The sequence below is a fragment of the Diceros bicornis genome, chromosome 9, assembly GCF_020826845.1.
Source record: "Diceros bicornis minor isolate mBicDic1 chromosome 9, mDicBic1.mat.cur, whole genome shotgun sequence".
In the NCBI taxonomy this organism is placed as follows: Eukaryota; Metazoa; Chordata; class Mammalia; order Perissodactyla; family Rhinocerotidae; genus Diceros; species Diceros bicornis.
This window is the reverse complement of record NC_080748.1, coordinates 34,833,657-34,851,148: the sequence shown is the minus strand read 5'-3', so window position 1 is coordinate 34,851,148 and position 17,492 is coordinate 34,833,657. Positions and strand designations below refer to the sequence as shown.

The 17,492-nt window shown below is 40.6% G+C and overlaps 1 protein-coding gene across 2 annotated transcripts in view; it reads right to left on the bottom strand.

Moving 5' to 3' along the window:
- Positions 1–2,432: 2,432 nt before the first annotated feature.
- Positions 2,433–17,492, bottom strand: part of VWA8 (von Willebrand factor A domain containing 8) — a 354,390-nt gene continuing 339,330 nt past the window's right edge. The window contains exons 42-44 of one of the 2 annotated variants that reach the window (XM_058548243.1): positions 7,246–7,344; positions 6,147–6,385; positions 2,433–4,025 (exon numbers count right to left, since the gene is read on the bottom strand). In XM_058548243.1, the coding sequence (XP_058404226.1) occupies positions 3,917–4,025; positions 6,147–6,385; positions 7,246–7,344 (447 nt within the window). In that variant the 3' untranslated portion in view covers positions 2,433–3,916. The remainder of the gene's footprint in view (positions 4,026–6,146; positions 6,386–7,245; positions 7,345–17,492) is intronic. The other variant, XM_058548242.1, reaches the window with a different exon arrangement.

The window sequence follows — 17,492 nt, the reverse complement described above, 5'->3', positions numbered from 1 at the left end:
TACACAATTGCGCATTGTTCAGCCACGGCGCAAAGGTCAGCTCTCAGCACACAGTAGTTTTCCAATTCCTGATCCTTTTTGATCCCACTGTGCAGATCAGCAGATGAGGAATTTTACTAAGAGACAATGGGCAGAAAGCTTGTGAATTATTATCCAGTAGAAATATCTGTCCAGCTGATGGCGGAAAGCCCCTCCTATCCAGTTCTAATGACGTTTATGTAACTTTAGCACGCATATTCAGTCAGTAATACTATTTTGTTAGGACAATTGAGACAGGTGCCAAAATCCTCTGTACAATAGGGGCCAACGTGTGTGGGGTTCTGGAGACAAAAATACAGTGAAATGATGTGGTTCTTATAAGACATGTGAGGGACAAAGTCCATTTGCTGTATGAGATATAGGAACACAAGACTTCAGTGTTAGAGATCATTTGTCCAACTTTTAAAACTCATAGACAAAGCAATGGAGACCCAGAGGTGGCTAGCCCAAGTTTACACAGGTAGTTAACGGCTGAGCAGCATCTAGAACTTCCTTTCTACTGACTAATCTTCCTGGGGTTTGTAAATTCTCCCCCTACAAGATGGAACAGTGGGACATATTTCCATTATCTGTAGGACTTTTGCCACAGTAAGTCTTAAAAAAAAGGTGAAGGAAAGGCAATCGGTAAGAACTTCATGATGTAACCCTGACCAGAAAATGGTAGCAAATTAGACTCTAAGTATTTTAAAAAGCCTTATACGTTATTGGTTGAAATAATTTTTAAAAAGTGGACATTTGACTATTACTGAGATGCAGTTCCAGGTAAAGTCATCCAGGCAGGAGATATTGGCTTAGAACTTGTGGAATGTCTCTTATAATTGCGACTGTTGGAAACAAATGGAAAGAAACGCAACAAATAAGCCGCTATTCCTCTTGTTCCCCTCGTCCTGTACCTCTCTGCTCCATGGACTGAGAATTTAATTTTGGCTGATCTGACAGGCACAGGAAGGAGTGAGGGGGAGGGAGGGTAGAAGCCTCTGGAGCTGGGCTTTCAGGAACACTGACAATGCTGCCTACAGAAAAACCACTTCTAAATGGCTCTCAGAGCCCTCGAGTTTGTTTAGAGAAAGTCTTGCTGGCATTGATGGATGTCTCCTCCTCTGACAGTTCACAGGAAAGGGTGTAGTGTAAAGAATTAAATGATTCATTCCAAACGTGATGGGCTCAAGTACTCAGGCTCCGACTCACTTCTTGTGGCTGTGCTCAAGCGCCCCGTGTGTGATGAGGTCATTTGCCGGGGCACACAAAAGATTCCCAGGGGCATACACATCATATACTGTGGGTATTCACAGCATTCATTCCTCCTGGCTGCTCAGGATAACAATGAACCTTCTCAGCATTACACGGGCTCACTACGGAGAGGGAGACGGAGTTTAGAGCCTTTCAATGGAAAACCCGCCCCCAACCCTAGGCACACAATGCATTTATTATAACGTCTTGGCCCTAAAAAGGGCCTGGGAACAGCTTGGAGTGGCCTATAATTAAGTACATTTAATAATAAAGGCACAAACTTCTTAGGTATTGCAAGAACCGAAACTAAAACCCTTCACCTTCTCTCTCTCCACTTCCCTCCCCCACCATCCTTCTCTTTTACAAATCAGAAAAGCCAGGAGTTATACGTTTTTTAAAAATAACAATTGCAAAGGATGTCTGGCCAGTGGGGAAAGGGAAATTAAACTACTTGAGAGCATTCCTTCCATGTTAAAAAAAAATGGCTTCTGCTCACTCAGGTAGTTAGGCACGGGAGGATTTGTTAAAAGGCTGTTCTGTCAATTATTCTTGGATTCCACTTCCAAAGGCTTTCAGGGGCTGTGACCCTCTCTGTGACCCTCTGGCTAAGGGGCACCCCTAGGGGTTAAGCTGACACTTGGATGAGCACTCCCTCAGTTCACTCCTGTGCCCAGGAAGGAGCGGTTCGATGTGTCCCACCAGCAGTGTACCCTGTCCTTGGTCCCACATCCTCCTCTGAGTGCTTGAATGTGCGTAGGTGGTTTCTGAGTACCAGGGAGAGGAAGAGAGCTCTATGAGGTGGGGTCAGTCTACAGGGGAAACTGCACTGGGAGAAAGGAGAAAAGGCAACGGGAGCTCCATGTCCAGGTCGGGAAGAATAAAGCTGCAGGAGGGGCCAGAATAGGCGGCTCTGCCCCTGCCTGACCGGGAGTGTGACCTGTTTTCTTGAACGTCACTAAGCCTCAGTTTCCTTATTTGTAAAATGAATATGTTAAGAATACAATGAATAGTCAATGGCCTGGTATCGGAAATCTTGAGAAAGTGACTTAAGTTCTCTGAGCCTTACTTTCTTTATCTGTAAAATGAGGTAAAAAATACCTATTTTACATGCATTGTTGTGAGGATTGAATGCAATAATGCATGAAATCACTTAGCATGCCTTGTACATAGTAATTAGTAAATGCTAGCTGCTGCTGCTATTATTATTACTATTATTAATGCAATTACATTTTTAAAGGTACTTACTTACTGGATTGAAATTGTTTGCATCATTGGATGATTCAATACACAGAACAAGGGTCTGGCTAGGAAAATGAGACAAACCGTGCAAACTCAGTGGGCAACACTGCATTGGAAATCCAATTGCTTTTATTTCTCTGACAGTTGATAGGGAGATGGGGTGGTGGGACAAATGGGTGTTATCTTTGCTTCTCTCCAATAATTGATTAAAATGAAATGGATCTGTACAATTTCACTATATATGGGTAAATAAGGTAACATTATTAACAAGACTAGTTTTTCTAACTCATGACAAGAAAGCACACATTACATTGGTGCCCCCGTTGGTTTTTGACTTTATGGTGAAGAGAAACTTTTATTATACGGCTGAAGGGAGACTGACTTCTGCTGAAACATTGATTTTAAACAAGGTGACATCAAGTCTATTGATAAATAAAGGTCAGCCCAAGAGAGGTGGGAGCAAGGTATACCTTGGAAGAAAGAGAATGAGGCTTGAAAAAGAGTATTATTTTTATAGCCAAAGAAATCTCCAGTTACCATTCAGTTCAAATATACTGCCTTGTTTTTACTTTGCATTAAGGAAAAACATAAGCATTTCTTATTTTGAGCATTACATTCTGGACACCAAAATGTGCGAGACTTTTGAGAAGCACTAGAAGAACAAGAAGAAACAAGAAATCCAAGGCAAGGCGTCCTTTATCCTTCCACTCTGCAGCATGGAGAATAGGACCTTTGCTCTTTATTATTTAAAGAGGCTTTAAAAAGTCACTTGGGAAAGGAAGCAATCCAAGGATCTTTTGATTCCTTTTGGCTTTGGCCAAGAAAATGGAATTACTGAGAAAATCTAACCTTTTATAAAATATTGTTGTTAGAGGTTTTTCAGTGTGTTAAATACTATAAAATCATTGCTTGTTGGGCAATACAGAGAAAATAAAAATAATTATTGGACAGGAACAGGTTGGGCGGATTTGCATAGACTTGTATCTTTATGTCAGAACGTGGCATCAAAGGCTTAGTTTGATAGGGTCACTTTTGTTATCTTAGGTGACCAGATGATGTGCTAAGGCAAAAGCAAGGCATTCTCTTTCCCTCAGGTTTCTGGAAACAGACCAAGCACCATAGTTCTCAAACCACCTTCCTTTAACCCCAACCTTTCATAAAATGCAGGTCAACTCACTTCCTCTAAGGATTGTAAACCCATCAGTGGTTGTAGATTTCCATGCACAAGCCTCCCTCTGGCTGCTTTTCTGAATTCTGGTTACTGAGCAAGTGTAAGAAGACCCAGGAATGCCAGAATTATCCCCTTATTGCATGGGTTCACTTTATAGAAGTCTTCTTTTCTTCATAGTACTCCTTATTCCTATCTTATTTCAAATCCCAGGGTCATCAGGGTGATGAAGAGCACTTCTTAAACACTGGACAACATGGTGGAGGTGAAGATCTGTTGTAAAATCTGAGGGATGTCCTTGGTATCCATGGCAACGAAAGACCGGCCAGCTGGCAAAGTTCTCTGAAGCCTGTCAGGATGGAAAGGGGAAGAAAATTACCATCGCAAATTGGGGCTCCCCTTCCACCTCCTGCCCCTGCAAACCACAGCATCCAAATGGCATCTGAGGAAAGGAAGTTTTTACTTTCTAATACCTTGCCCCTGCCTGCAGTCAACTTGGCTGTCACTAGGCAGTGAAAGGCTTGGAAGAACAACAGCGAGAGGCCCACTGAAAGCAGTGAACGAAAGGAAGGTCTTTTCAGTGAGAAAATCAGCAAATTTTGAAAAGAAAAAATTTTCTCCCTTTTATTTTTGTTATTTTCTGGTATTTTATATTCCCGTGACAGAACAGAGCCCCAGGGACCAATCTGGGATTAGCTCACCTGGGCCCAGCAAATGTGCTGGCCTCACACTGTACTTCTAAGTGCTTTTCCTGCCTTAGAAAACAGGCCTCGAAAAATGTTGCCCAGCCAAACCCCAAATGGTTCTTTCTCTCTTCCTCTCATTCTCTTCTTTTTTTTGCCCCACATCACACAATGTGAAACGCAATCTGACTTATCCAATTGCTGCTTTGATGACACTGAGGTTATATAGGCTTATGATAATTTTTTTAAATGCCAATTTATCATTTGGAACAAAGGGCCATTTTTGAAGGCAATAAAAGTACAAGACACAGTTCTATCCAAAAGAATGCCTCCTTTCACTGTGCCAACAAAGTTTGGTTTTGGAATGACATTTAATAAAAGTCAACCATCCTGTATAGTATCACACATTTGGCATGCCCAGTAGACCAGCTAATTCTGCAACATATCTTTTGCCAGTGGATGTTGGACTATTTCCCTAGGAAACCACAAGGGTATTATTGTGCTTTCTTAAGTATTCAAACAGGATCTGTTCACTAGAAAGACAAAATAGCTATTTCAGCTCAACCAGTATTTGTTGAGCTTGCCGTCTGTTTAATATTGGTCTGGTTCTGAAGCAAATTTGGGTAGAAAAGCCACGTTTTTTTTCAAGGACATGGAAGTTCTAGAAGAGGCTAACACACAAAACTAAGAAAAATGCAAAGTCAGGTGTAATAAAGTGACTGTAATTACATGATATTAAGTCTGTTCTTAAGCTTACTCTGCAATTCTGCAGCAAGGTGAAGGGATCAGAAAGAGAAAAAGATGCCAGCCCTTTGGACACTAAAACATTTCCTTGTCTGTATGCGGCTCTAGAGCACAGAGGACGACAGGTCAAAGAGGTGAAATAACACCAAGGCATGTAGCCTTCCGTGCGTTAGGCAGAAATTTTTTTTTTTTGGAGGAGATATACTTTCACCTGTGTTTTCTGCTTCTTACCAGTATTTTAAGTAGAGAAAAACCATGAGCTCTTTCTGTTTGTAATTCAAAAAGATAAATGTTAGTGTGTTTAAGAAATAACAGTGTTTCCAGATCTCTCCTTTTAGATCATCCACGATGGTATTTTTTATCTGACCATAAATTTTTCTACTGAATATTCAGTATATTCAGTGTAGCATCTTACTATATATACTGTCTTACATTGTTTCCAAGTGTTTCACCTGCCTTCTCTCTCCAGTAAGAAGGAATCTATATATAAGAAGGGAGACTATCTATCTATCTATCTATCTATCTATCTATCTATCTATCTATCTATCTATCTATCTTTCTGTATACCTATATATATCTACGTATGTCTATCTACCTATGTATATATATGTATATGTCTAGATATATGTATGTCTGTACATATACATATATACACACACAATCTCTTATGCTAGGAAAATAATAGATGTTTGCTACTTTGAATACGATTTAAACATGAACTGACTAGAACTGAGCTTCAGACCTTGATATAAAGTGAAAAATATACAAAATACTGTCAAATTTATTAGTGGGCAAATCAAGTTGCTAATTATTGTATCATTGGCTTAAATATAAACTGAAAAATAATTAATTTAAAATTATTATTGCTTATCCAAACATAAGCGAGATCATTATATCCCCTCAATTAGACTATCAACTCTAGTTTCTGTTTTCCCTCCATCTCTCCCAATGCCCCTCAGGATGCTAAGCCCACGAAATGGCATGTTTCAGATACTCAAGTTTCTCTATACTTGCCCTTTGCTGTGTCCTGAGCTGACACTTACCTGGTTGCTTGATCACCTAAAGATCCAATAAAAATGGCAAAAGCATTTACTTGAGGGTTGCTTGTCAGGATTTGGGCAAACTTAGCAGGAGGTATTCCATATCGTGACAGGTTTGCATCACTTAAGACGATGACAAAGTACTCGTCAGCTTCTTCTTGGACAATTTCTTGGATGGCATGTTTTGTCCCCTCTAACGTGTGGTCCCCACTCATGCAGAACTGAGCGTGGGCATGCACCGTCTGGGGGTAAGAGATGTTGCACAAAAGCCATTGGTGAGAAACTCCTTTTTTAACAAACATGATGATTTTTCTATTGACCATGAGAATGCACAAATACCAATTCTCATACATGAATAAGAAGTCTCTGAGTTCTATTTAATTTGCACCTTAGAGTGACAACAGTACACAGTGATATTTGTATGTGGTTAAGACTTACGTTAGAAACAGGAAATGTTCCAAAAGTATCCCAGTTGGCACTTACTTTTAAAACTCAAGCTGCCATTTAAAGTGAGAAAATGTTAAGAAAATATAAAACTTGGTATCACACCGGAGGATGGAGATGACACAGAGGAAAAATAAGGAATGAGTTCAGCTTCCAGTAAACAAAGTTATAATACTCAACACTGTGCTTACATCACTAGCAATGAAGGATATTTACTTTAAAATCATGGTGTCTGTGTTTCTATTGTAGATCTAAGTATGTGAAACTGAATTTATCATTAGAAAATGCTAAGAAATACATAAAATTGGGGTTAGAGAGTACTCCAAAAGGGGCCATTCTTTTCCTTCTGCTGAAATACCTAGGGGTTGAGAAGAACTGTATGGCACAGGAGGGGACCCAGGTTGTAGAATCCTGATACAACGCTGAGTACTCTGAAAATATGTAGGGAACAAAGTTTAAATTTTGTATGATGGAGAAAAGGATTTTAGGCATGAAGAGTTTTCTCAGTTTAATGTTTGTTTGTGAATGTATGTGAAACAGAAAGTCTTTTTCTTTCCTGTATCTGCTGCTTCTCCAGTAAATCTTTTCAGTGACCAGAAGATACTTCAGCTAATCTGGTGGAAGTTTGCACAATACAGAGGTAATCAAATGTATTTACCTTCAGAATTTCTAGTCTTTGCTTATTGTCCTTGGGGATTTTGCTCATTGGAACTAGACTGATGTTGTAACCATCTCCAGAGTGTCCAACGATGTCATACTATAGGCAAGAGAACCAGAGAGTTAGAAGACTCTGTCCACTAAAGAATTGTCATTAGACCCATAAGCCTCCAACTCTTTGGTCTGTTATTGTCCAGAATTGCTCAACATACAGCCATGGAGAAGTGCAGAGAGACAACAAAGGCCTTTATCAGCAAAGGCAACAAATTCTAGGCTCCCTCCCTTCTGGTCTATCCTCTTGTGTGATCTCTGCTCTCCAGCAGCAGGCAGAAAGTGTGATGAGGGCTTCAGGGGCTACCAAGAATTCCATTCTTAACTTTCAGGGGAGAGTTAAGAAAGATTACACATACACACACACACATTTGGTAGGCAGAATTCTAAGGTGGCCCCCAAGATTCCTACCCCCTGGTATATACAGCCTGTATAATCCTCTCCCCTCAAGTGTGGGCAGGACTTGTGAATATGATGGGGTATCAGTCGTGATTATGGTATATGATGTGGCAAAAGGGATTTTGCAGATGTAATTAAGGCTACTAATCAGTTGACTTTGAGTTAATCAAAAGGGAGATTATCTGGGCGAGCCTAATTTAATCACACAAGCCCTAAAAAGCAGCGAGTTTTTTTCTGGCTAGTAGCACAACGGGAAGACAGAGATTTGAAGCATGGGGAGATTTGACATGTGGGTGTTATCTATGGCTGAGATGGAGGGGACCATGGGGCAAGGCCCCAAGAGTGGCATTTAAGAGCAACCCTGGCTGAGAGCCAGCAAGGAAATAGAGACCTCAGTCTTACAACTGCAGGGAATCACATTCTGCCAACAATCTGAATGGGCTTGGAAGCAGATTCTTCCCCAGAGCCTCCAAGTAAGAGCCCAGCCTGGCTGACACCTGATTTCAGCCTTATGAGATCCTAAGCAGAGAATCCAGCTGAGCCAGCCTGGACTTCTGAACTGCAGAACTATGACTTGATAAATGGGTATTGCTTTAAGCTGCTATGTTTGTGGTAATTTGTTACACAGCAATGGAAAACTAATACATACACTTTTTTTCAGAACACAAAGGGGAAACATATTCACTGTAGAAATTACAGAAAAGCACAAAAAAGAAAGTAAAAATTATCCATAATCCCATTACTCAAAGATAACCTCTGTTAATGTTTCGTTGTATAAGTTCCTAGGCTTTTATTTCCTTTCAATATGTGTGTAAGAGGTTGCACATTCTTCACACACATACACATTTACATCAACATAATTTTTTTTTTTTTTTGGTGAGGAAGATCAGCTCCGAGCTAACATCTATGACAATCCTCCTCTTTTTGTTGAGAAAGACTGGCCCTGGGATAATATCCATGCCGATCTTCCTCCACTTTATGCGATACTCCGCCACAGCATGGCCTGAGAAGCGGTGCGGCGGTACGCGCCCGGGATCTGAACCGGGGCCGCAGCAGGGGAGCGCGCGCACTTAACCACTAGGCCACAGGGCCGGCCACAACATCAACATAATTTTTAACTAAAACGGATAATATTGATCATGTGATTTTATAATCTGCTTTTCTACTTAATACTATATGACATATATTTTTCTATTTAGGAAATACCTTTTTAACTCTTTATATCTCACAATGCACATGAGAAAGTCCAGTCTGTTAAGAAAGGATAGAGTTGAGAGGGAGGTGCAGCTCTTTTAAAGAAACTGGAAAGAAATTTGGGGCCTGAGGCAAACTATAACTGGGGCAAGGTAGTTCTCTCCAACTCTTGGGTTTGCCCTCAAATTCCCTTCTCCCCTCCCACCTCCCTCTAAGAATTTTTGTGATGCTAATATGAAGGTTAGAATAGACCTCAGAGTATCTGGGCAATTGGGGCATCTGCAAAGAATAATCTGACTGTGGGTCTGGGGCAAAAGATTTTAGGGAGAACTTGGAGTACAACAGGACAAAATGCTGAAGAACCATTGTTATCTATTCACCAACCAAGCAACCATCAATCAACAGCTGTCTTGGGAACACCTACCATGTGCAAAACACTACTCTCAGTGTTGCAGGGGAAGGCAATTATTTCTTTTCATGTCTGTTCCTTTTTAACTGGTGAGTTCTTTGAAGGCCGAGGTCATATCTTATTTATCTTTAAATTTTAGTATCTATGAGTGTGCCTTGTGTGTTTATTGCACAAATGCTTTAAGAGAGTTTGCAACCAAGTTGGGGCAATAAGAAGCTTTCCTTTCCCATGTGGGCTACATTCTTTTACAAATAAGCTCTTTGGAAGCTGGAATGCTTTTTTTTTCTCCAGCAGTCATGTGATAAATGGTGGTTAGCCCAAACTAGCTGACAAAAAACCCATAATATAACCGAAACCATCACATTTTTAAGTGAAAAGAAGTAGAAAATTCCTGTTGAAATAATTTTTCTGCAAAAACAGGAAGTCACAAGGCAAGTCAGGTTATCTGGGGAAGATGAGTTCCATTTTAGACTTGCTGAAATTGTGCATTTAGGGAAGCATCAGAGTAGAAATCTACTTCACGTAGTCAGAGATGTGTCTGTCATCCCCAGGAGGTGAACCCATGACTGACAAGGGCAAATACGCAGACAGAGAAGAACAGAGGACCTCTCAACCGAACCATGGGGACGATCCTCTGTGATGGGGTGGGAGAAAGACAGAGCCGAGTGAAGAAGACAGGGGAGAGAGTAGTGGCAGAAGCAGGATGATGGGGTTGCCCTGGGAAATCAGTGTGCAGGGTTTTAGGAAGCGGTTGTGCAACTGTGCTGAGTTACGCTAATCACGGCCATCAAAGAGAACAGTGACTAATGCAACAGAATCAATGGTGACCTTTGGGGAGTCAAATTACAAATACTTGGGGTCCTTGAAGTTCTGTGTAAGACCATGGTGGTATGGGCAGTACTGGTCCCTGGCTTTCAGCCCATGTCCTCTCTTTCTACAGTTGGCTCTGTCCCCCACTGCGAGGTACCTCACATGCACGCGTGTGGACACCCAGCCCTCACATCCACATGCCATCATACCACTCCATACAGTTGCCCCTTGGCTATTCCTCAGACCTGGGTGCTGACACCACTGGCCAGTCTACCTTAGGAAGATGGACCTAAGAAAGAGGTCCATGCAGGCCCTGGAAGCAGGCTTGGGGGAATCTGAGCAGAACAGTTGGGGATCCAGGAACTAGGAGCATAATCTAGAAATTGGCTTTAAGTGGGCCTGGCCCCTAGGCCCCATAGACTCTTCCCCTCATGGGAGGGGCATGGTCAAAGGAGGGCCAGAGTGGGGCCTTGGGCAGGAGGCTGGGAGATTATTCTATGCCTGGTTTTAAGGGAGTTTTTTTCCAACACAAAAGATGATACAAAAGAATTGTGAGGGAAATTTACAAATATATTAAAAATTCTTGACAATAAATGCATTCTAGGATGTAACAAATTCCATATATGAAAAAAATCTCCTTAGTGTACTTTACTATCAATGTAGTGAAAAGGTTACAAACAAAATTTGAAACCTAAAAGTTGTACAGCTCTTGACAATAGGTAACTATAGGAAAGTACTGGCTTCAGTATACGCCTGACTAAGGTCATCCATGTGTTCAGCGCTGGGATTGGCATGGATGTGGAGAAAGCCTGCAGGATCCCTCATGGAAGCATGCTTGAGGCCCTGTCAAGTCCGATTTGACAATGTCACAGCAGGAACTGTTTTGAGCCAAGAATAAAGTTCTCCCGAGAAGGTGCCAGGCAGGCTGCTTTCATTACGGGGCTGGTGAAGTAATCTGTTAACAGGATCTTACACAAGAGGGGATAAGATCAGTTCCTTGAAACAGAAGTAGGTTTCTCTTATTTGGTTGAGGTTAGAGGATTATAAATGTATTAGACTTCTTCCTCCCTTTTGACTGATGGTTAAAGTTCTTACTAATCAGATGACCATGGATGAGACTATATAAATAAATACCTGATCATGTGGTCTGCTCATAGAGTTGATATAACTGGTTACCACAAGGGAAAAAGTTGCTAATTAATTAACAAATAGCGGTCAAATGAGTTGTCGGATGCTCCTGATCAAAAACAGATACTGGCTGATTAAACACTTTGGAAACATTTTAGTAACTATCCATCTATCATTTGATTGACTGATTGATCTATCTATCTACCATTTAATTATTTGCCCAGGAGAAAAGAAGCACACTATACTCTTTTAGGCAAATGAGATAAAGATATGTGGGTTGCAGATCTCCCTTTCTTCCTCCCTCTCTTCTTCCCTGTCTTCCTTCCTTTTTTTCTCCTTTATTTGTGGTAAGGAAAGTGCTATTTGCAGAAGAATCTGCTTTTGTCTGGGCCTCGTTAGTATTGCAAAGTCTGAGAAGACACACCTAAGGGACAGGATGGGGTTTATAAAATGGTTAGCAGGCTCTGGTTCTCATCTTCCAGATGGGCTTGGGGATTATTCTGTGCCCAAAGTAAATAAGATGCTTGAGAGGAATCCAAAGTACATCCAAATGTGGAGCATTCCCCGGGGTTACTGTAGATCATTTCAAGCTTCCATTGAAAACAATACTTCTATGTCATAATTATCTAGTATCTGTTCTCCAGGGATCCTAACACGTTTTACAGACAGTAATTTGCTAATCCTTAAAACTGTCTAGGTTAACGGAAAAAGTATATAAATGCATTCATTTCCATTCTCTAACTCCTGACTCTGCCATTCACCCAGCCTGGTTCCTCCCATGACTATTGTCAAATAAGACTCCACAGGGTCTCAGGCGTGCTTCCCTGGAGGAATCATAGGACTCACTAAATAGGAACCTCACTGTCATTATCAAACTATCTAACATTTAGATCATAATTTTTTTCAAGTAGCTCAAAATTTTTGTGACCATGATTTCTCTACTTTTCAGAGTATCCCTTAAACCTTGTGGAGTCTTGCCTTTAGTATCCAACAAAAATACGAAACCACAGTAGTAAAGAAAAGCCTCAACTAGAGGAGACCAATTTTAATACGTCTTTGCTTTAGAAACTTGTTTAAATGCCCTTTTGCTATATTTTCTTTAGAAAATCTCATTCATTTAGAGAAAGGTATTACAGATGAAAACAAATGCTGAATTTCAGTCCAAGACACAAAGATTTATCATCAAATAAGGATGATTTATAACACTTAGACTGCAAAGAAAGCTCTGCTTAGAACAAAGAACTATTAGTATTTCTTATGAGTAAGATTTCTGTTTAAATTTCTAGTGGGAAGGATAATCATTTGCTAACTTTCGGAGAGGCTATGCTTTATCATGAGACAATCATCTGAGGCTGTTTTTGAAGACTGATGATGTGCGAAATCATCACCTCCTTCTAGACATCCAAACACACCATTCTAAGATGGCACTACTGACAGTGGCCAGCAAAGGATTAAAAGGTAAATATGTGATTTAAAAGGTCAAGAGAACTGCCAACAGAACCCTAGAGTGTTAGCCAATAATCCATAGTATTAGTTAGCTAACCCTTCTTCATATCATAGAAGTCAATGTAAAAGGATAATGTTGTGAAGGTCAAGGATTCTAGACTTGGCTCTGACATTAACAAGCTTTTTGACTTAGGGCAAGTCACTTAACCTTTCCAAATCTTGTTTCTACCTTGTAAATAATGCTGGTTTAGATGACCTCTAACATTAAATGCTCGTAAATCACTTAACCTCTCTGACAAATAGGGATAACCTCTGTTTCACCTAATCTCACAGGATTGTTGAAAGGATAGGACAACATATTTAACAAGTATAACGTCAACAGCTGTATAGTTCTCTATAGTTTACAAATTGCTTCTATATATCCCATCTCATTTTGGTTCTCTCTACAACCTTTGGGGTGGGTATTGTTAACCTCATTTCACAAATGAAGAAGCTGATGCCCGGAGAGATTAACAGACTTTTTAAGGTCAGAGATCTAGTGTTGGCAGAGGTGGAAGCCAAGCCCAGGTGCTCTGACTCTAAATCCAATATTTTTTACTATAGAAAAGTAACCCAACTCCCCCACCCCCAATCTCTACTTAAGCTTCTTGAATGGTTGGCTTGGCCACTATTTCTACATCAACAATTGAGTCAATTTGAATTCTTGGTTAACTGTGAAAGGATTCAGAGAAGTCTGTACATTGGTCTTCGGTCCTATCTTCATGTAGCAATAAGAATTCATTCCAAGCCTGAGCCTGATAGGATGATTGGTTTCCATTTCTAATGTTTCTGTGAAATATTCCTGAGGCATCGGGAAAAGGTGAATTACAGACACTGAACTAAGTTTTTGATAGAAGGAATTTTCCCAGCAGGTGCTGGTTGGGGTCATATCTTTCTACATCCTTCTGGGAGTCAACCCAGCCTTTCTGACCAAGTATCTTTGAGAAAAGTACATCTGTTTTACCTCCTTTGGATGATGAAGTGCGAAGGGGAAGAGAAGATAGAGTACTCTATGCACATGGCATATTTGCTCCTGAATTATAATTTTGTAAAAATACTGATTAGGCAGAAATAAAATGGCTGCAAGAAATAGGGATAAAACATCAATTAAGAAAGGGCCCTTTACTTTTCTTGGTGTATCTTTTGCATGGTTACTTCAATTTTATTTTTTATAAACGGAAATTTTATCTTGTGTATAGATTTCGTAGCAGGCTTTTATTTCTTTTTAGTTTATTCTTTTATTTTCTGCTTCTTGATTGTTGGCTTGATTTGTTCGGTGTCCCCTTTTCCAAAACCATTATCAAATAATTGTGTCAATAAAATATGGTCACCCTTTAAAAAAGAAAAAGCCCTGGGGCCGCCCAGTGGCGTAGTGATTAAGTTCGCGTGGCTCTGCTTTGGTGGCCCGGGGTTCGCAGGTTTGGGTCCTGGGTGCAGACCTATGCATCGTCATTAGGCCATGCTGTGGCGGTGTCCCATACACCAAATAGAGGAAGACGGGCACAGATGTTAGCTCAGGGCTAATCTTCCTCAGCAAAAAGAAGAAGATTGGCTATGGATGTTAGCTTAGGGCTGATTTTCCTCACCAAAAAAAAAAGAAAAGGCCCTGAAGTGGGAGTCAGAAGTCCTGGCTTTTCACAATCTAGCTGTGTGACCTTGGGCAAAGTACTTAACCTCTCTGAATCTTGATTTTCTTCTCAGTAAAACACAAAGGTTGGTGAAAATAATTTCTAAGCTCATTCCTGCCCTTAAGTTTCTATGAAAATTCAATGGCATGCCCAAGAAATGGAATGAAAGAGCCTGCTTCACTCAGTTGTAGGAACACCTGTGCCTTGTTTTCTCCTGTCAAGGGAGTGAACTATCTAAAGCTAACTGAGGATTGGTGAACCCTTTTCCAAGAAGAAAGCCCTCAGAGTCCATAAGAAATAACAATCTTGTACTGGCCCTTACAAGCAGAATAGTGGCTTTCTAACTCTTTCATTTAAAAAGCTTTTTAGCAGTGGAACTCTTTCTCCAAACGAAATATTGCACAAAAGCCCAGAATGTGAAAAGTCATTCAAAATCAATATACGTGGAATTGTTTTGGTTGAACTGGGGACAGCAGGGGACGGTAGAAAGTGCTGCCCTCTCACCCTCAACACCGCTCAAGGGTTCCTTGTTACACCGTTAGGAAACCGCGGCCTTAGCATATCGTTTATATGTCCCTATGGAACAATACATTTGACGACTTTTTTTTTTTTTTCCAAAGTCCAACTTCGCAATAACTAAATAAATCTCTTTTCTGGTGTCACTATGTGAGTGCTCAGTGGAGAAATAGTCACCTAACTTTTAGTGTTATTGAGCACTTTGAAGAAAAAGATTAAGGCATTAAGAGCTTTTGAAAGGAAGGTTTACTTTAAGGTTACAGTGAAAACACTCCCAGGGGCTTGGAGAAATCACGAGGAACAAACTGGAATGAAGATAAAGGGAAAAAATGCTTCCTGACTTAAATAAAATGGCTCACATAGCCACTGCCATTCCACTGTCACTCTCATGTTGAAGTGCTATACGAACATTAAAAATTCTGCCGATTATAAGATTAGCGGAGTTTATGCTGATTATTAGCAAATAATGTTGCTCTTGTCTTAGGTGACCTACTGTAAATACTGTCCCTCAGAAGAACTGAATTCAGTTGGTAGGACAATTATGAGAAACTTTAAACTTTAAAAATTCCAGATGGCTTTGAAATGTGTCCTGCCACAGAATTACCTCTCCTTCTCAGTAATTCCTGCTCAAAGATCCCTGTGGTTTGGCATGGATCATGTTAAGGTGGAATAAGAAGTGGAGGCTGACTTCAAATGAGCCTCCCGGGCCTGGATGGTAATGACCCAGAGCTCAGGAGCTGAGCCCAAGCCAAACAAAACACAGAGCAGATGCCAAGAGAGAGGTTTCCGGGAAGAGTCCAGATCACCAGGCCAGGCCAGTGGCTTCTGAAGGTTTCAAAGCAAATACAGACTAGACACCTTTACAATAACTCCAGGAAGACAACATTAAGAACCGTCTGGAACTGGGGAGTGGGGAGTCTCAGAGCACACTGCTGAATTCCTGCCAACACCACATGTGACGCCATCCTGGGCCATGGAATATGAATTTTTCACTAGGAGCTCCTAAAACTGTCATTTGCTCATGCATCATTGTCTATTTGCTGAGTAAATTGCAACCTTTCATTAGTTATTCCTAGTCCTTATGCTTCTTTCACAAATGAGAAAATGAAAGTACAGAGAGACTAAATGAGTTGAATACGATCATATAACGTACACAGAACAAAGTGAATGGCATGCTGCCACTTGATGTATACGCATTGAATGTCTTTGAAGAGATAATAAAAACATCCACTAACAGTGGTTGCCACCAGAGAGGGGAACTGGGAGCTGAGAGAGGGGAGCAGAGGCTTACGCTTCACTCACTCCTTTTCTATGTTTTACATTTTATACCATGTGCACCCATTACCCATACCCCAAAATAACTACAAAGAAAAGTTCTCACAGAATGTAAGTAGGCTCCATCCCACCTCCTTCCCATCCCCCACAGAGGAGGCCTGGAGAGCCTCAGGAGAGACTGAGTGCCCACAGCCCACTCAGTCTTAGATATGTTGACAGGGGTGGTGGGAAGAGCCTACAAAGTCTCCAATGTACCTGGTGTGGGGGAAAGCCTGTTAGGAGTTCTGGAAATATAGGGGATATTGGAACAAGGTAAATGGCACCACGAGAAAACAGCCAGACAAATCCAGAATGAAGGACATTCTACAAAACAACTGATCTGGACTCGCAAGAGAGTGACCATCATGAAAAGCAAAACTGGTAGTGGTAGGGAAGGCGGCTGTTCCAGATTAAAAGAGGCTAATGAGACATTACAACAAAAGAGAAGGTGTGGACTTGGACTGGATCCCAGATTGTGGGGGGAAAAAAACAACTAGAAGATACTTTTGGGATAGTTGGGAAAAGTGAATTCGGATTGGATATTAGAAGATATTATGAAATTACTGATAATTTTCTTAACAGTGATAATTGTATTGAGGTTGTTAGAGAATGTCCTTACCATTAGCAGAAGCATAATAAAATATTTAGAGGTAAAGCATTATGATGTTTATAATTTACTTTCAAATGATTCAGAGTAGGGGGAAAAGAGTACATATTTAGAGAGAAACATAAAGCAAATGAGGGAAAATGTTAACAATTGGCGAATCCAAGTGAAGGCATACGGGTGTTCATTTTACTGTTCTTTCAACTTTTTTGTAGGTTTAAATTTTTTCAAAATAAAAAAGTTGGGAAATAAAGGGAAAGTTTAAAAACAAAACAAAAAAAAGGAAAACAGATAAACAGAAGAAGATGGGCTCCATCCTATTCTGGCCCCAACTAGCCTTCTGACTTTTGGAAAAGTCCTTAATGTTTCTGGGTCTCAGTCAGCTGTCTGAAGAATGAGGAGACAGGAGTAAATGACCTGTGAGGTCACCCTAGTTGTGAAGTCTACGGACACGATGAGGAATTTGAAGGAAGAGGACCCGTATGCTTCACTCATTCTGTCCCCTCCACCACCCCTCCAGACACTCGCCTAAGAACCACTTTTCCTCAAAGAGCTTGTTTTGTGAAGTCTTAAGGTCTTTTCCTTTTGTTGGAAAGATTTTAATGCACTGGTTTCATTAAGACTTTCTATCCTCTTAAAAAAAGTTCTAAAGGAACTGTAGGGAATGTGAGGAGTATGTTTATAAGAGCAGGAAAATGCACAAAACCAAA